Source organism: Mixophyes fleayi, chromosome 7, assembly GCF_038048845.1.
Source record: "Mixophyes fleayi isolate aMixFle1 chromosome 7, aMixFle1.hap1, whole genome shotgun sequence".
NCBI classification, from domain to species: domain Eukaryota; kingdom Metazoa; phylum Chordata; class Amphibia; order Anura; family Limnodynastidae; genus Mixophyes; species Mixophyes fleayi.
The window spans coordinates 37,084,826-37,105,646 of NC_134408.1; the positions used below are offsets into that span (position 1 = coordinate 37,084,826).

General features: G+C 39.4%; 1 protein-coding gene across 1 annotated transcript in view; it reads left to right on the forward strand.

The window, feature by feature from the left end:
* LMTK2 (lemur tyrosine kinase 2) overlaps nt 1-20,821 on the forward strand; it is a 62,853-nt gene that overhangs the window by 7,668 nt on the left and 34,364 nt on the right. The window contains exons 2-4 of the mRNA XM_075179673.1: nt 12,065-12,186; nt 14,106-14,244; nt 20,016-20,089. Of these exons, the coding sequence (XP_075035774.1) occupies nt 12,065-12,186; nt 14,106-14,244; nt 20,016-20,089 (335 nt within the window). The remainder of the gene's footprint in view (nt 1-12,064; nt 12,187-14,105; nt 14,245-20,015; nt 20,090-20,821) is intronic.

Consider the following 20,821-nt stretch of genomic DNA (forward strand, 5'->3'; position numbering starts at 1 on the left):
TAAAACTCCTTATTGCATCTTAACATTTGTAACAGACTCTTCACTTACAATGAAACCACTATGTTAAGTTTCCACTCTTTAAATATACATTTCCAGCTCTCTGGAAAGGATGTATTGGTGTACAGTTTTCTTTGTTTGTGGAAGTCGCTTGTCACATACCTACCCCAGTCCTTGGTGGAAAGTGAAGCTACAAATGTTGAATTAGGTCCGATATGTGTATTGAATAGATGCTGCTCACATGCAAGCTATCCAATATGTGTGCTGATGGTTCAATCCCTTTTTCAGGCATCTTATTGCTAAAAACTAGGAGAGAATAGATTGAAGATTCATTCTTGTGTTGTCACAAAATATTGGGCGTGTTAAAGGGAAGTGGGCAGAGTGACTCACCTTTTTACTGTACTGCGTGGTGTTTGCTTCTTACTGAATCATCCGTTAAGCATTTTCAATGTCTGTATATGCAGACATTTCCTGGACTCTATCTTGTGAATTGGAAACATGTATAACAAATACCACACTTCCACAATCTATTTTTGTTTTGTGAGGAGATGTTAAACATACTTCAGCAAATTAACTTTCTTGACTTTGCAGTTGTGTAATTGCTATTGGGAACATAATTTGTTTGAAGAACCTCCCATACTGTTGGTCATCACCCATGGACAGTGTGGGAATTCTTGGTAATTTTGCTGTTGTGTACAACTCCAAGTTGCCTGTACCCATATTTAAAAATTATGCCTGCTCTGAGTGTATTTATCAGCCTGTAACTATAATTCAAAACCCGTATGTTTTTTCCTCAAATACTGGATGATGCACAGCTGATGTCACCCTGTGAGAGTGCGTTCTAGGAGAGATGTGACACCCCATTGCTTAATATACATTGAAAGTGTGTCTAGATAATGCCATTTTTGAATGCGGATATTTACTTCGGTTTTAATACACATAATTTTCGGACCCTCAGATTCCAAAACACATTACTGTATTATTAGTTAAATGGCTATAAAGCAGTGCTGGCTAACAGGCAGCCCTCTGAAGCCTGATCCACAGCTCCTTCCTGCTTTGTCAGATTTGTTTGTTATAGTTTGTAACACTTGTTTTAAGTTCCTGCTGATATGTAAATACTGATAGGTGTCTTTCTTTTGATTAAATGTATTGTTTTAAATTGCTGAAATTGAGTAATGTGTGGACCTTTTGAAGGGTAGAAGTGTATTGTTGCCTATCAATGCTTTTAAAGGCTTAAATCCTATTAACATACTGCATAGTCTTGTATAAAACCAAAAATAGCATTGTAGAATATATTCAGTGCAGACCTTGGGAATATTGACACTTGCAAACACTTATCGTTGCTTTCAAATGGTTACACATTCAAATGTATTTCGATTTGCTATAACAGTAAACACTTTCGGGTAAATTTATCAAGCTGTGGTTTTGAGAGTGCAGATGTTGCCTATAGCAACCAGTGAGATTCTAGCTGTCATTTTGTAGAATGTACTATATTAATGATAACTAGAATCTGGTTGCTAAAGGCAACATCTCCACTTTTTCAAACCCACACCTTGATAAATTTACCCCTTTGTGTTTTAGTGCAATGATTGAATTTGAAGCAACACCACCCAGTTGTTGACATCTTTATCATAATAACTTATAAGTCCCCCAAATTTTCTTGCTGGATGAATTATCGTCAACTTGATCATGATGAAAATGTATGTGGCTTGCCTGTTGTAATACAAGAGCCTGGTCTTCTACCATTGGGTACCACATGTTTGAATTTGAAAGGTTTAACACTTCATCACTTTAAGTCCAATGACACGTTGTCTAGAGAGAATAGCTGACAAATCCTCTCGGGTATGCCAAATTGTTCCTACATGATCATGTCTGTATGTATTAGTGTACCTGGCAATGAACCAGCTTGTCAAGTGAAGGTAAAGTGTTTTAGATAGGTAAAGAACTGTGAGATGGTTGGACAGTTATTCGTAGAGTGTTTATGGGTAGTTTATGCATAGGAATATGTTGTGGAGCGCATGGCTACAAGAGGAGACCTCATTGAAAGAGGAGTGATTGAGGCACATACATTTGACAGAAGTTTCAGTGGCTGAGACAACTTGCCTTACTAATGTTCCATAAGCAATGAGTCAACGTGCAAGGTAAAGCAGGTAAGCAAATACAATGTCCAGCTCTAAAGGTCCTATCTGAAAATTGCAAGCTATGTGGTGCAAAGAGCACAATGGACTACTGAGGAATGTAGGAAGGTAATATGGTCAGATGAATCATCCTTAATAATGTTTGCCACAAACAGACAACTGCACTGCAAAAGAACTATACAGCCCTGCTTGCTTTCTTCCAACAGTGTAGGGTTTTGTAATATTGTGGGGCACATTTTCCTGGCAAGGTTTGGCTACAGTTATTCCACTAGAAGGTCAACACGAACTGCTATTTAAGGCTACTGAATTATCATACTCCAACCACCCATATTGCAGCATCCCTTTCCTGGTGGGAAGGGTGTCTCCCATAATGACAATGCCCCTATCCACAGAGGATTACTGGTTTCATCCTGTCATAACCAATACCCATGTTATTGGCTAAATGGCTTTAAAGTCTTTAATCCTATTTACCTACTGCATAACGTTGTATAAAACCAATAAAAGCGTTGTAGAATGTATAGTCCTGGCCAAACGTTTTGAGAATGACACAAATATTATTTTCCACAAAGTCTGCTGCCTCAGTTTTTATGATGGCAATTTGAATATACTCTAGAATGTCTTGAAGAGTGATCAGATGAATTGTAATAAATTTCAAACTGCCTCTTAGTCATGACAATGAACTTTATCCCAAAAACACTTCAACTACATTTCAGCCCTGCCACAAAAGGAACAGTTGCCATCAGGTCAGTGATTCACTCGTTAACACAGGCGGGAATGTTGCCGAGGACAAGGCTGGATATCACTCTGTCTTGCTGATTGAGTTAGAATAACAGACTGGAAGCTTTAAAGAGATGGTGGTGCTTAAAATCGATTCAGCTGCGGGATCGGGGCACCACCAGGGCAGAGCCTGCTCAAGAATGACAGCAGACAGGTGTGAGTGCTTCTGCACACACAGGGAGATGAAGACTTTTGGAGGATGGCCTAGTGTCAAGAAGGCCAGCAAAGAATTCACTTCTCTCCAGGAAAAACATCAGGGACAGACTGATATTCTGCAAAACGTACAGGGATTGGACTGCTGAGAACTGGGGTAAATTCATTTTCTCTGATGAATCCCCTTTCAGATTGTTTGGGGCATCTGGAAAACGCTTGTCTGGAGAAGGAAAGGTGAGCACTACCATCAGTCCTGTGTCATGCCAATAGTAAAGCTTCCTGAGACCATTCATGTGTGGGGTTGCTTTTCAGCCAAGGGAGTAGCTCACTCACAATTATTCCTAAGAACAGTCATTAATAAAGAATGGTACCAAAACCTCCTCCAAGTGCATCCTCTCCCAACCATCCAAGAACAGTTTGGTGATGAACAATGTCTTTTCCAGCATGATAGTTATCACTTTTGCCTTATGGCAAGGTGCTCAAAGTGGCTCGGGAATCAAAACATCGAAATGTTTGGGTCCATGACCAGGAAACTTCCCAGACCTTAATCCCATTGAGAACTTGTGGTCAATCCTCCAAGAGGCGGGTGGACAAACAAAAACCCACAAATTCTGACAAACTCCAAGCATTGATTAGACAAGAATGGCCGGCCATCAGTCAGCATGTGGCCCAGAAGTTGATTGACAGCATGCCAGAGAGAATTGTAGAGGTCTTCAAAAGAAGGGTCAACACTGCAAATATTGACTCTTTGCATAAACTTAATGTAATTGTCAATAAAAGCCTTTGACACTTACGAAATGCTTGTAATTTTACTTCAGTATACCATAGAAACATCTGACAAAAAGGTCTAAAAACAGTGAAGCAACAAACTTTGTGAAAGATATCTTCCAATCCAAGAAGTTTAGGATTGGTATAACTTTTGCTATATTATATTTGAACTTGGATCCCATATCTTTGAAGATTAGGTCTTTTTTTTTTTTTTTTTTTTTTTTTTCTCAGTTGAGTCTATTAAATCTTTTATTGAGTCGATGCCTGCCTATGCCCAGAACTTAATAGAATTGGATGCTTTTCGATTCTGGAAGTCAATATTACAGAGAAAAGGAAGAAATAGTGAGTGCCTACGTGTTGAGCCCTATTTGAGTCTAATTTTGGATTAAGCCACCCAATATTTGCAGATAAGCCTTGTTATATTGTTAGAGAAGCTTATTATTTTGCAGAATTAATCATGCTTATTTTGGATCTTATTTTTTCTTATTCCAGATAAGTTGAAAGCTTTATTGAGTTGTGTTTGGTAATAATTATTAGAATTTGTAATACATAAATGATTCTTGGAAATGGGAGCATCTTGATTAGGTTGGCCCTACCCAAGAATGAAAGCTGCTGATGTTGCCCTGATTTAAACTCCTCAAGGACTGAGCAAATTATGTGGTCAATGTTGACTTTATAGAGAGAGATCCAGGGGACCCCTTCCCAGAGAATTATGTTTCCCAGTGCCACAGCAACGTTCTCTGCGGATAATACCACATATCCCAATGTGACTAGGAGTTTCCTGTGTTACACAAGAAGTGACCCTGGCATGTCTGTAGTGCCCAAGAAGTGTGCCTGTGGGGATGGGGAAACTAATATGTCTAAACTGCACTTGCTTAGAAATTTCATAGAGAATTAAGCCTGTAAACTTGCCACCAAAATAATTATACCTTATGTCCCCCTGTTATCTATACTGACAGCAAAGTACTAAGGTACGCTAGTGCCGCTCACGAAGAAGTGAGGTCTTCCCATGGGACTTTGTAGTAGAAATTATGTATCCGATAAGATTGTGTTTTACCTCTACCACCGTGATCACAAAGAAGATAAAATATACATAAGTCCGTGCTGAGGTTGACAAGAAAACATAAAATGCAAGACTTTCTTAGGACTCCACATCAGTACTGTATATGTGTATTGAAGGTCTCCCATTACTGTAGCTTGCTGTCATGGGAGAATATTCAGTACTTGGTTCAATCAGCGGTTGAAGTGGAAAGTAAGGTTATTCTTACAATTAAGGCACTATGGCATACCATTCCACATTGACCACTTAATGTAATGCTATATAATGAATACTCTGGAGGGGGAGATTCAATGTAGAGTGATGTCACTTCAATGTTTGGATGCGCATATTTCTGCTTATTGCGGTAAGAAATCTCTGCTCATTTTTCTGGGCACCGCTATGGGACACGAGGAAATGTGAGCCTAGTTTTCTGCGTCTCCGCCGGCTGTTTCAGAGACACATGGCACATTGTGCTGAATTGAGTCTTTCCCTTAATCATGTACTTTCCATACTGTAATATACTGAGTTTATCCTGTTAAACATTATAGTATTGCATTTTTTTCTATCACAGCCAGTGTTATTGTGTTTGAACTGAGTACTTCATGTAAGTATTAGTGAGAGCAGCAAGATGGCACAATGGGAGCCTTTTGTAGACACAACTTGTTTTAAAGAATCTGTAATATTTAGACGAGTGGTAGCGGTGAGTGTTACATATGCCTTACTAGAGACGCTATGTAGAAAATCCTTGTAGGTTAGCATTAGGGTTATGGTTTAATAAATATACCCCCAAGAGTTTATTTTGCAAACTGTGAGTTTGAAAAAGTGGAGATGTTGCCTATAGCAACCAATCAGATTCTAGTTATTTAGTACATTCTACAAAATGACAGCTAGAATCTGATTGGTTGCTATAGGCAAAATCTCCACCTTTTTCAAACCCGCAGTTTAGTAAATACACCCCTTGGGGTTGAATGTGCAAAACAGACTTTAATAGAACAAGTAACGTTAAAGAGGCCAAGTACAAATCCATTTTGTTTTTTTCTATGTGTGATTTCCTCATGTAATCTTTGGACTCCTACTGATGTCTTGTGACAAGTCCCTGTTTGCACAAGTCCCTTTATATATTGATTTGAACATTTCTATGCCTCCTCTTAAAACATGGCATATGAATTAGTTACACAATGTATTAATATTTGTTCTTTGCTCTCTGTTAAATATATCAGTTGTAAGGGTTTATTGTTATACAACTTTTCCCAGAAATTGTTAACTGCACAATGTTTAGTATACATGTGCTTAGGGTACAAATAATATTTATTATACCACAGTAATTTGCTTCAATAACTTTTACAGTTTTATCTGTTTACATGGCAGGTATTGAGATTCTCTCTGCTATAAAGTGGAAAGTTTGTTTTGCACTGTATATTGGGTTTTTAGATTGTCTAATGTCTTAAATCCTACTAAAGAAAAAAAGCTACAATGGAAGGAAGCACAAAAATTAGTGATTTCTACTCTTACAATATTTCCCTTTCAGTTGCTTTTCACAAGTTAATCACTAGGGGCCTGATTCATTAAGGATCTTAAATTGAGAAGTTTCTTATTTCAGTCTCCTGGACAAAACCATGTTACAATGCAAGGGGTGCAAATTAGTATTCTGTTTTGCACATAAGTTAAATATTGACTCTTTTTTTTTTAATGTAGCACACAAATACTTGATAGCTTATTTGTACAGTGAAATTTAAAGTTGGTATTTGTGCGCTACATGAAAAACAGCCAGTATTTAACTTATGTGCAAAACAGAATACTAATTTGCACCCCTTGCATTGTAACATGGTTTTGTCCAGGAGACTACTTACTCAATTTTTACTTCCCTTTCCTTAATGGATCAGGCCCTAGGTGTTCTATTTCTGTACACGTTCACCTCACATAGTTAATTAAATGAATAAATGCTACAAATAAAGCTGGGTACACACTACAGGGTTTTTTTCCAATAATCTGCTCAACCAGCCGACATACGACCACTTGTTCAAAAGTCGGGTCAGTGTGTGCAGTGACACGATGGTCGAAAGTCTGCCCAAATGGACGATTGTCTCCTCATTTGGTTGGTAGTACCGTTAAATATTTTCGTTCCAATCTCGTTTCCGTTGTGTAGTGTGTATAAACTTCTGACCAATGTGTACGAAATTGCAATCATTGCTCACAACAACATGGCTGTAAAAAGTCGCTAAAGGGACGTCCGCTCTTCCCATTATCTTCTAAAACAAGGCTAGTGTGTATGCAGTCCATGGACCGAGCGATCGGTCCATCGATCACATGTAAAAACAATCGGCGTAAAAAGTTGGTGGAAAATTCTGTAGTGTGTGTCCAGCTTAAAGCAGTGCAATGTATGTTAGAGCAGACTTTTCTCATTTTTGCCTGCACTCACTTTAAATACTCTTTATTCCTTTTGTGTTTGTCTGATGAAAATGGTAAGATTAATGTACAACTGTATCCTATTGGTAACTTTTTAGGTTCTTCAGTGTCTACCAAGCCTGCTTAGTTTATATTCAGAGAGAGCTAATTTGACCCAGAATTCCTTTAGCTTCTCACAAAGGCTTCCCCTTTTAGGTGTGGGGTGTAATTCTGTCAACATTGTCACAACCTAATACTGGGCTTAGTTTTGCATCATGGTTGTGGCATGATGTACCTGGTGTGGTGGCAAAGTTCCTATGTACAGATAACCAAAGCTGCAGTATGCGCGGACATTTTGACAGCCAGTTAGGATATTTTAGACCTAATGGGCTAAGCTGACTGCTGACCCCATACACGTGATTGTAAATGTTCATGTGTTGATTGGCACTGGTGAAAATTGCAGGTTGACGACCACTATCCCAACGCTTTCAGTGATCATCTGGTCACATTGGTTGTGTGAGATTCTGCAGTGCATTATTGGGTTGTGTGGCTGCAAAGGCCACCTTCCAGCAAAAGATGGACATAATCTTAGAATTTGCATCTTACCCTATACAGATTGCCATGAAGTCTTATCTAGCATATGGATCTCGATGTACTAAACACCATGGATAGATACTACTTGAGTACCAATAAAGCATGTCCTTCATCATAACATTTTGCTTGCTCTCCCTATGTTGCAGAACACTTAGCGGCACCATTCAATTACGATTCGCGGCTGCACGGGTCCCATTGCCGCAACATTGTGGATTTTGGTGCGCACAGAAATCTGCGATGTTGCGCTACCGTAATGGCGCTTTATATGCGCAAAATTGCAGCCGCGAGTCGAAATTGAATATGCCCCTTAATGTCTTTAGAGTTGTTATGGTAGCCTCATATTACCCACTTGGAGTATCTGTAAATTAACAGCTAGCTGTTTTAAAATGTTTTCATATGAACGTTTTTTGGTTTTCTTTTTGTATGGTATAAAAAGAAAATCTCTAAAGGGTAGCTGAATTCTGCTCAATTATGAAAGTTCTCCACAAGTAATGTGTGCACATGAATGTACTGAAAAGGAGATCTCTAGGTCTTGGGAGGCCCGTCTTCCTTTGTAAAATAAATGGCCATATATTTGGTATCTTTTTTTCACCATTTTATTGTTTTTATTGAGTGACACTGGCAAATACTTGATGGGGATATTATAGTCTTTCATTGTACTGCTTGCTTAGATAATTTTGTTCTGATTTACCATACGAACACCAGGGAGGACTGCAGAATGTGAGTGGCACTAATAGTCTTATCTGTGTCCTGTGATAAAGTAAGTGGACATTGTTTTCAAGAACTTCTCTGCACTGAATCAAGTGTAGTCAAGTGTTTTCCATTTAAAGGCTGATTAACCAATAGTGTTACCTGTGACAATGGCTCCCTGTGTCCAGAACCCACCATCACACACCAGTTTGTCTATTTTAAATGGCAATCAAGAAAAATTGTTCTATGTATTTACCGTCTTCTAAATGGGAGTTATTGCATCAATTTAGTTCATTTTAATATCTGTTAAAGTGGCTTTCAGCGCAGGTGGACATATAAGCCAGAGACACTAAAAGGGGCTTAAAATCAGGTGTTTATAGCTCTAGTGCTAGGGCTCCACAAGACAATATAAGCAAGTGAGTTCTTTAAACTGCCTAATATCACACTTTAATAAGTGAGGACTATACTATGATCTGCCACCATTGCCTGCCAGATACACTAAACATATCTATTAGGAATATCTACTATATAAATGCCTAGTGGCGTGTGTGAAAAAAAACAAAAAAACAAGCTGCAGCGCCACCTGCTGGGCAGAGTTATACACTGACCTATATATTTCTTGAAGGAGAAGTGACAGTTGGGAGTGGTTGGTGGTTGCCGGGGGTGACAGTGGGGAGTTTTTAACACCTTAAGTAGCTTGATGAAGGATATGAAGATGAAGGATGAGGCGATGGAGAAAAATGATGAGGTGGTGACATGTGGACAAAACCACGTTAAAAAAGGACGCTTGCGTCGGGAAGTAACGCTCTTCCCCCGAGGAGGCCTGGGCTAGGCCCGAATGCATGACAAGAACCTTTTTAACACCTTAAGTAGCTTGATTTGGCCTGAGTATCATGCACGGGGTGTGTGTGTGTGTGTGTGTGTGTGTGTGTATGTGTATATATATATATATATATATGTGTATATATTATTTTTTATTTTCTTTTAAAGCCTTTGGGGCCAATTCAATTCTGCTTCGAATAGCGCGGCGTTAGCAGTTTTATCGTTAATATGGTAAAACTGCACATAATTACCCTTAATACGGTAATTTCAATGGTGGATTTTTACTTGTGGTTCCCTGAGCTGCGAGATGAGATCCAGGCTAAAATTACCGTTTTAACGGTAATACTGTTAATGCTGCGCTATTCGAGGCAGAATTGAATCGGCCCCTTTGACTTCAAGTTGAGGGGGATATCGTTTGGATGGTCAGAGAAACTATACTTTGTACAAAGCTTTAATGGGGACAAAAATTCACCTACTCTCATTCTAATATGATGTTTATAAATCATCTTTATAGGAAAGGCACACTCCTACTGTACACTTAGACAGCTTGGTTGGTCTATTTGATGGGACAGGAACCATGCTTCGTTTTTGGGTATTTGATTGCTTTGCACAGGGTTGGAATGGCCTACAGCAGGCCTGTCCAACCTGCGGCCCTCCAGGTGTTGTGAAACTACAAGTCCCAGCATACCCTTCCAGCTATCAACTAGTTGTCTACCGGCAAAGCATGCTGGGGCTTGTAGTTTCACAACACCTGGAGGGCTGCAGGTTGGACAGGCCTGGCCTACAGAGAATCCAAAGGCACCTTTTAGAATGGGAAATATTTTGTAAGCTTATGTGACAGCATTCGGGAATTTTTATTTTTGAAGACCCAAATGAGAGCTGAATTAGCCACAACATTGCATGTTATTAATCCATTGTTTTTCTGATTCTGCCATTAAATAACAAAGTCTGCATTTTCTAGGAGCTCAGGACAATGTTCTATCCTGGTTCTCCTCCTTGCTTCCTTTTATGTGTTTGACAACCACACGGCTCAGTCCTAGGCCCCTCTGCTCTATGGCTTTATTATTTTGGAAAACCTAATGAGTCACTCTTGGGTTTCAGCATTCCTATCTGCAGGTGGCACCCAAATTTCTTTATTATTGCCAGTGCTTTCATTGTCTGTTGGCCCACATTACTGAATGTCTTTGTTAGTCATGATGCAAATGAGTTTTAGCATATAAACATCCTACCACAACAGCACCTATCTCTATTGTGTGTCACATTCCGATGTAATGTGTTTACCATTACAAGCTGCTGGCTACATTGTGTAATGTGGTAACTGGAGGGAAAGCCTATTTCCATGTAATCACCAATTGTTTTGGTTTTTTTAATTTATTCCCAAAGATTGGAATATTTTCCGGGTCAACGTTTCATTGCACTAGAATAAATTTAATGTTCCATTTTGCTTACTTTGTATGTCAGTGTAAAGCTGGAAAACAAACTTAATCCGAGAACCTTCATTATATGGTAATAATGGTAATTTCTTTCTCTGCTGGATCATGGTACCCCCTTTTTAAATTCCAAGATGAAGCACAAGTGTGCAAAATCTGTCACAACTGCTGGTTGTTACTGAGAGTAAGTGTTTGTCCAATGTGAATTTTAATAAGAACGTCAAAAAACATTGCATGTAAAAATAAGATTATAACAGGGAGTCTCCTATTCTCTTACTAAGCAGTATTGCATTTTATATTTTAGGGTTGGGCAAACAGATTATAAATGTAGAAATACTGACACGCGGTACAGCAGAGCCGTGTGAAATTGCAGCTGGAGTTTCATGGCATAATGGTGTCAAACGTCACAGGAAGATAGTCCTCTATCACAGTCTGGCTGAAACCTTTACATTAATGAAATGTGTACAAGTGACTAGAACCATTGGATGAAGTGCTGCCAGGAGAATTAAGACCGCTGTATGTGACAGCAAACAATATATAAATCGCTATACGTCGGCATATACATAAGTAGGAGGATGATGTGCATAGTATAGCTAGTTTTTTTAACGTACATTATAAAATGTATATTGTTCCTGGCTTGCCAAGACTGTGTGGTAGGGACTACGCAGCCTGGTAACTTTGTGGCCTGTTAGTGCAGCTGATTAATTGAAAACCAGATTTACATGCAGACTTGAAAATGATCCTATTGATTTGATTGGATAGTTTTGGAGGCACACATACACAGGTGTCAGAACAGTTTGCTGATACCGGCGCTGGTACGGCCAGCCTAACAGGGTATAGAGCAAAATGTGGAACAGGAGAAATGAATTAATATGCATATTTGTACCTACTACAATTTAGCCAGGTTTCGTTTGGGTAATTCAAAACTACTGCCAGTAGCATCAATAGAGGATGCAAATATATTTACCTAATTCTGTATTAGAGGTTTTCATGGCAACTTTTGTTCTAAATAATCCTCTTCCTTTTTTTTCTGTGATCTTTTGAAGCTGACATAAAGCTCAAGTTTTCATCCTTACGGATTCCATTGTTCTTTGGTTTTGTGCATGATACTAATACTCTAATCTCTTATAAACATGTCAATCCAATATATTTGACCTGTTTGTTGATCTGCTTATTGTACAGTGACATATTTTAATGTCTGGATTCACTACACCATGGTATGTCCTTGCCATGCTACAGCTAACAATGATTTATTTCTGCTTTTGTTTCAGAAGTTGCAAGCGGTGAAGTTCTTTTGTTCCCGGTGCTGCTGTCTGTCTGCAGTTTCATCGCTTTGGTTGTGCTGCTCGTGAGCTGTATATCGTGCTGCAAAGAGGCTGAAATAGATTTCAAGGTGAGAAGGTTTCTGCTCAGGGGCAGTTTACCAGGATGCAGTTAAGTGGTATTTCACCAAGAGCGACCCTAACGTTTATGGTGAGCAACATTGTAGAATTGTTACTGCCGGTACCTTGCTAAATATTAATTTAGCCTGTGTATGTAGAAGCTGAGACACTAGACTGCATACAACAAAATCTAGTCATGGTGATCAAAATCTAAGCACGAATTGCTGGTTTAGCAAGATATCCCAGCGCTCCCTCAAACAAATCTGCTTCATGTGATGAATGGTCTGCAGTACGATAAATCCCTTATGAAGCAGATCTGTGCTCTGTGGTACTGGGGATGCTGTCTGGAACGTGTGGATTAATTGTGTAGTGTTATGTAAAGTAGTTATAGGAATGAATTTGGCTATAGACAATGTGCTGGTTTGAATTTATATCATTCCACTTTATCCCAAATATTGTATTGCTGCTACTCCCTCCTATGCCAGGACAGCATCTCATTTAAGCATTTATTTGTACTGACTGAAACATCCAGGTATTGTTACCTTTATGTGTTATGTTAAAGTTCTGGGCATCATCTGTGTCACCTCCTCTGGGTCACCTTTGCTGGCACTATTGAACACTTCTGCTCTACATGACAAGTAGGGTTGTTGGTAATGAAGAGGTGCTGCCACCGAAAGATGTTTTTTTTTTCCTTTATGTTACTGCAGTCCTTTATGCTGCACTGCAGCTCGGCTGTACGGGCTGGTTCCTGCAGAGCTGCAAAGTGGCATGAAAAGCATTTTAGTTTGAATACCTGTTTGTTTGTTCCCCCTGTTCAAAGTTAAATGCAATATTTCAATTTGTCATTAGATATTTGAAAGCACCTATATGGAAGTGATCTTGTGCTGCTGTATTGAGTTTATGCTTTCTTCAGGCTTCTTGGCAGATATTAGATCACCCCCACCCTTCACCCCCATTGGGGATCACTTAGATGAGTTTCCTCGCATGTTACCTTTCCTCATGTACTGACTAATTCAGTTAAGACCTGTATTAATGATCTTATTTCTGCTTGTTCCTCCTCTAATGTGTGAGGCAATCGCCAATAATTGAATCGCCTCCATTGTGTCCAGTTTAACCCTTTGAGTGGCAGAGTTTTGGAAACATTCTCTCCTTAGCAAGGCCAGGCCAGTGTTCAAGGTCTTTAAGTCTCATTTTGGGGAATATATTGCACTTTGCTAGTATAATTATTATTTTTTTGGGGGGGGGGGGGGAGTTTAGCTTTTCAATTTTCTAAATGTTTCTTTTCTAATGACATGAAATATATCTTGCAGGTTTTTGTTTGATCCTCGCTCCCTCCCTTACCGGCAGTAGAGTATATTGCAGTACATTGAGGTTATATTTGTGCATCTTCCACACCACACATCACAAACAGAACAGATAGTGCTTCCAAGTGAAATATTAAGAGAAACTTACAGTTCCAGAACCGTGTTGGAGACACTATTTTCTGGTACTGCACATGAGCACTTTAGGATTGCTGATTTCCGTCTTATTGAGAGTACCTGGGAAAATCCCAAACTCTGGTATTTCCCCAGGTGTTTGCAAACACTTTAAGTATGCTGTCGATGAAGGGAAAAGCACCCCTTCTTATTATACTGGGGAGAGGAGTGCCTTGTAAATTGTGTGTGTGTATAGAGAGGGAGTTATAGTTGAGTTGGGAGATTACTAATGCAGGTGTGAGATCCACCTGCAATCTTCTGCTTCAGTGACTGTCACATTGTTGTCACTTCTGGCCCTGCTTCATGACCATGTGATCATCGCGTCATGGGTACTCCCAAGGGTTAATCCTGTTAACTATTACCAAATTGAAATGTCTTCTAAATAATTTTAAGTAAATTAAACAGCGGTGGATTAAAATGTTTAACTGTTTTATTTTTTGACTTTTTAATTTTAGGAGTTTGAAGATCATTTTGACGATGAAATTGAGTTTACACCTCCCGCTGAAGACACGCCGTCTAACCAATCTCCCGCAGACGTTTTCACCTTAACTGTCCCGACAATCTCCTTGTCTGTTCCAGCACAGTTGCCCCAAGGTCTGTAAGCAGCACATCCACATACACAATGCAAACGCTTACCATATCCTGCCGTGAGTGGTGTTTACATTAGAATGTTTTTTCGGATATAGGAGTACAGCATTAACAATGCCATTAGTCTTTAGGTATTTTGTTTGTGTTCTAGGCCTCCAACATGGTACAATAAAAGACAGAAAATGCAATGTGCACAGGAATTGCACCATTGGAATAAAACTATATTTATAGTTTTGCATTTAAAACACATTATAGTATATTGGAAACAAAGGTAACATAAGAAATATGCATTTTGTTTTTCTATTTGGTCATTGTAGCCTATGGATACTTAATTTTACATGTCAGATCATTATAGAACCTGCCACTCATATCCCCATTTTATCCAGGACATAAGCCGTCTCCTGGACATAGTTCTAACTTTCTGATTGACCTAACCTGGACTTGATGTAAGAGGTGTCTTAATTGAGCCCAGGTTAATTTGAGTCAAAGTTAATGCCAGGTTCCGGGAGGAGGAGGAGCCGGCTACCTCCTAGATAAACTGGGTCAGGCTGACGTCTGTGTACACCGTCTTGAAAGACCACTTAAATCCTTCCACTGCCAACACATTTGTCACCTTTCGTAGCCACAGATTCTATATGATGATAGAGACACAAGTTTGGGGAAGTGTACAAGGTCTCTGCCAAGACATTGAACATTCCTTGGAGCTCAGTACAGTCCATTGTGTGAAAATGCAGTCACTGCTAAATTAGGCCACCCCACTTATCTTCGTTTTCAGACATAAAGGTCATTTATCATTGAAGCTACTTCCACTAACTCTAGCATTAAATGAGCTTCAGAAGTCGGTGGCTCCCTTAGTAGATAATGTACGCCCACAAATAGTGCTTTTATGGAAGGGCCTGAAGGGAGAAGCTCTGGCTGGAAAAAAAAAATCTTTGTCCACAAAGAGTTTGCAAAACTTCATTGTTAAGATACTGCAGAGATTCTATTTTTTTTTTGGCCTGTATGTAAAACGGGATGTATTAAACATGATAAAACACTGCATATCAGCCAGGTAACACCATCCCCACCTAAGTATGGTGTTAGCATGTTAAGCGGTTGTTAGTAGTGGCAGGGACTGGCATTTTTGTCAGGATCATTGGGAAAATGAATGGTGCACATTACAGACTAATACTGGACAAAAATCTGCTACCCTCTACTTGAAAGCTAAAACTGGGGAGGAAATTGTCTTTCGAGACAATGCTCCAAAGCACGCTGCAGGAGCAACACTGTAGTGGCTTAAAAGGTGGGAAATAATGTAGGAATGTAGGAAATTGATGTCCTGAGTTTTATCACATCTGAAATCTGTGGCAAAACTTCAAGCTTACTGTCTGACGGCCCCAAATAACAAAACATGGCCTGGTCAATTTTGCAAAGTAAGTGTGGCCAATTATTGCTCCATCAGTGTTCAATGTTGTTAGAGACTTTTACAAAGAGACTATTAAGTGTAATACGTGTCATAGGTAGTTCGACTAAGTATTACTCCAAGATATTTAATCTCCCCCATTTCTTACCATGTTTTTGTTTTTACAAAGGTAAACAAAGGAGGTGCTCGTGAGACCTTGCAGTGTAGACTGTAGAACGGGCCATCAATGTAGAGACAACAGGAGCAAATGGGAGAAGAGTGGACGAGGCAGAGCATGTAGAGGCAGTAGTCTCAGGTGGGGTGGGTAGTATAGGCTATAGTAAGGAGAAAGCACTAAAACGTTTGGAGAGAGTCTGGTCAGGCGCGCAGGGCATTTTGTAAGTGTGAGCAGTGCTGGAGAAGTCTTAAGGGTTGGACTGAGGTTATCGGAGGAGAGGAATAGGTCAGAGACAGAACCGAGAAGTCAAGCTGGAGTGCATTTCTTGATGAGTTCAGAGATGTATGATGGGGAGGCACTGCTGGTGAGGGCTTTGTGGATGAGGGTGAGCAACTTGGCTTGAATCCTGGAGATAATGGGGAGCCAGTGAAGGGAATTTCAGAGATGTGCGGCGGAAGAGGTACAACGTGAGAGATCCATCTGTCTCTCCACTGCATTAAGGGCTGATTGTAGAGGGGAGACATGGGTACAGAGAAAGCCAGATCAGAGGGGCATTGCAATATTCGTTGCAAGACATAATGAGCGAGTGGACAAGGGTTTTGGTAATGTCCTAAGAGAGTAAGAGACATATTTATAAGAATGTTTTGAAGGAAGAGGTGATAAAGACCTGGATATGTGGAAATGAATTTGAGGCCTGAGTCCATGATCACACTATAGCAACTGGCGTGGGGAGAAAGTGATGTCAACTGTTGGACAGGCGAGTAAAGGAGTAGTGACACGAGGAGGACGAATACTGATGATAATACACACAGGAGGTGAAGTAGATTTATTGGTTCACCATAAGGAGAGTTGTAAAGAAAGAGACGCAAGAAGACCAAGGCAAAGAGGCATTGGTTGATTAAATTTCTAATCTCTACCCTAATCTGTAGATTATAAATTTAAAGTAGACTTGCATGGTGAGGAGAAGGTGGTATAATATGAATTTATAATGGATATAATTTATATATGCATTGCAGTGAGGTTTTCTCCATTGGCGCTCAGGCATTAAAGGAGCATTTTTGCAGGTGTTGTAGTGCCAGGTTAGGGGGTTCAGATTGCTGGAGACAATGTGTGGTGGCTGCTTGGTTGATGCCTTTGGAAAGTTGGTGTTGAAAGAGACTGCAGTATTAGGGCATAAGTTTCTTGTTAAACTTGAAGGCTAGAGAAGCGCGTACATGTCTATGTATATACTTGAAACATGAACATACATTCACAAGAGATGCAAATTGTTAAGCTTCTTGTATGGTAAAGCATTTTATTATACTTGTTCACTGTTGTCCTGGAGAAACTTTAAGACTTTCATAGATCATACTCCTCTGGACAGAGATTTCATAATGTAGTACTATGGTTTTGATGTTTATGAACATGTGGCCTAATGTTTCCAGAGCGCCCGGGCCCCCAGCAGATGTATGGCATTGAGATTGTTATTACACAATATATTAGTTAGGCAAACCATGCAAGATGTGAGTGGTGTTGCTGTCTTGCATTTGGATGTTAAGTTTGTGCATAGAGGTAACCATAAACCTCAGCTGGCACTGTAATACAAGTACAGCTGACCCAGTTAAATTTTAAATCTGCATCTTTTTTCACTTGCTCATCATACGGAAGTGATGGGTTTCTTTATGAAGTGTGACATTTGTCAAATCTAATACCATCCAGCCCTTGCAGGCTTGGTACAGACAATCGGTGTTTACAGAGTAGAATTATATGCCAGAAAGATCCGCTCTGGCATGTTGTAATCACAATAAATTGGTGATGTTCTGATTTTGAGGGGTTCAGAACTTGACGTTTTAATAAAATCAATATGCACACAGAGTACTGTGTACCTTTTGATGACAACACAAACGTGTTGAATGCATTTTAGTACTTTCATGTATATACTATGAATGTGTTACTATGCACTCTTTTTAGACTGGTGAGGGGCTCTGGAGGCATCTAGAGTGCAGCTATCCTTAATGTTATGCTATAGTTTTAGGAATATTTGAACTTAAAATATTTTAGGTAAGGGTTTGGGGAATAATTATTTCTAACATTTAGACTTGCTGCCAGTAAGACTTAAAAAGCTAAAAAATTGTAGACCGCACTGGGTAAACCCATACAAAAAAATATTTAATAAAGTCAACACAAATGTGACCTATATAAATAATCTATTACTGATTTGTGGTGCACCCTCACATACTATAACATGTATGTCCAAAAAAGGAAAGAGAAAGAGAAAATATGTATAGAGGGGCACTCAAAGGGTTTAAATTGTTAAATGTAGACTATCAGATTGAGAAAAATTCATATATATATAAAACATAACTTTATTGGTATTCATTAAAATACTAGAGTTCCCCATGTATTATTTGGGGTTAATGACAAATCACAAAATTAGCGAAAATATTAAAAAATGTAAATGAGTAATAGTGACCAGAATTAAGGATACTGTTAATAAGCAGTGTTACCTGCTATTCTGTGTTGCTGTCTGTAATATTAATTGTGGGTGAAATACCAGTAAGACTTGCCTGGTGCATCTCAATGCACAGATCTAGCCCCTTGGCAGGCGGGCTGAATGACTACCCCATTGACCAGACGCACTCCTAGGCTTCTCTGACTGTCCAGCCTATGGACAGCCAGAGCAGCCTTTGGATTTTGATTGGGCAAAGGTGCCCATACACACTACAATTCTGCTGGTCGAATCGGCTATATATCGTGGTCGTATGGGTCTAGCAGTATATAAGGGACCAATCTGTGTATCCGGCCAATAAAGCAAAATAAGTAAGTGACTTGCCAGTATCCACGTTTAAATGTGTTGCAATAAAATTTGAATTTAAAGAGGGTTTAGGTTTTTGATTTCTTCCTTTTCTTTGGCAGTTAATGTCATTTTATTTTCAAGATTCCCCAAAACCACCTGTTCGCTTTGTAAATGCGCTCTCTGCTACAAATAGAATGGGTAACACTTTTTGACCTCATCCTGGAATGATGATACCTTTTTTATAGGACAGTTGCAATCTGCCTGGCTAGAGTTGATATAGTGAGCATTTCACATTACATTATTGTCATGTTCTCCCAGTGTTTGCGTGTGTTTCCTCCGGGTGTTCCGGTTTCCTCCCACACTCCAAAACATACTGGTAGGTTAATTGGCTGCTAACAAATTGACCTGTGTGTCTGTGTGTCTGTGTGTCTGTGTTTAGACTGTAAGCCCCAATGGGGTAGGAACTGATGTGAGTGAGGTCTCTGTACAGCGCTGCGGAATTAGTGGCACTATATAAATAAATGGTAAAATGATGATTATGATGCCTTTGAAAATTCATTAAGTTAGATGCTGATATTGGCATATGTGTGGCTCAAACCATCCAGTGTGCAGATGTCCTCTGGTGTGTGTGTGTGTGTGTGTGTGTGTGTGTGTGTGTGTGTGTGTCCCCTCCATGTGATCCAGCCGCAGCGGTCCAGTTTGGCCCCACCTATGTCTGTAAATTGAAAAGTGAACCTGGTAGTCTGGCCAAGAGTACGGATAAGCCTGTGTGACCAGCAATTAGCCTGGGATGCACTTCTGTCCCTCACTGGCTCAGTCAGCCCCTGTCTAAGAGAGCGCTGCCGTGTTATCCTTTTATGTGACTGCATTGGACTACAGGCTACTACTCCGCACTACTCCGCATGACTACAGTGTGCACGTTTAAGACTACTGGCTAAGTCACCTGTTAACTTCTGCAGCTATGGGAGACTCTGTTTCCCCATACTCCTACATCTGGCATTTCTATTCAGCAGTGTACTGAGAGGGAGATATATCTTTGAGTTTATGACTGTTAATACACTGAAGAGAAATTGGCAGTTCACTGTAATATGAGCCTACTACAGACAGTGGGCAGCTTTTTTTTTGTTGAGAAGTATTTTAAACTGTAACTTTAATTTATTTTACAAGTGACAAATAAGGCTAATTACTGGCCATATAACTCAACACTATTTTTTTTTTTCTCCCACAAGCCAGAATAATCATTCTAAATGAAGTCTGTTGTGTTCTCCACTGCATAGCACACATTTTCCTCGTGCCATCATTCTTCCACACATCAAAAGTTTTATATGCAGACAAAATCTATGTAGACAATCACACCATGCTTGTACTTGGTTCATGCTAGGACTTCGAGTCTCTTTGTCTCCTTTATAACAGGAAATCTCTCTTGTTTTCTATTCTATTAGATGCATCAAAGTTCCAAATTGCTCGCCAGAGTCTGAGCTATATTCAGGAGATTGGTAAAGGCTGGTTTGGCAAGGTAAAGTTGTTGGAGCCGGGGGGGGGGGGGGATTTTATGGTTTTTGAAGAGTTTTTTTTGTTATGTGTTTTTTCAATCCCTATTTATATTGTGAAAGTGTAACATCGGTAAAGGTCATTTATATTAGATTATAGGGTTTATCTTTTTGCCAGTGAAGGAAGCGATGTTTCTCTTTACCAGATATACAGCTATTATTATTTCAGTTGCAGAAGGTTTTCTTTGTTTTGCACACATCACAGTCCCAGTTTCAGTTTGTTTAAAATGCAGAAACAAATTCTTTAGACCATTTTGGCAGATATATACATTATCACCTGTCATTCTATATAATGAAACTGCCAGCAGATGTAAAAGGCAAACATTCGTATCTGTTTTTTTTTATTTACAGTGAATAAAAGTTCTTGAGTTCACATGAAATATTTTCTTTGTGGCTATTTTAATAAAGTGGCACCCTCAGATTTTTCTGCATTCAAAAACCGATACTGGTCTGCTAACGTGCTAATAGTGGATGTTGGCTCTTTATTAGACAATTTACAATATATAAAAATTTGAGAGATTGACCTTTGTTAGGGCTGCTTCACTTAAACCTATTGTTTTCTATAAGTGTTGTCATCGCTACTTCAACATTTTACTGATAGAATTCCAGTTAAACTGCTGCTTACATCCAACGGTCTCAAAGAGTGACGAGTGAGTTTGTATGGTCACATCTGCTGAATATAATCTACAATTGAACCG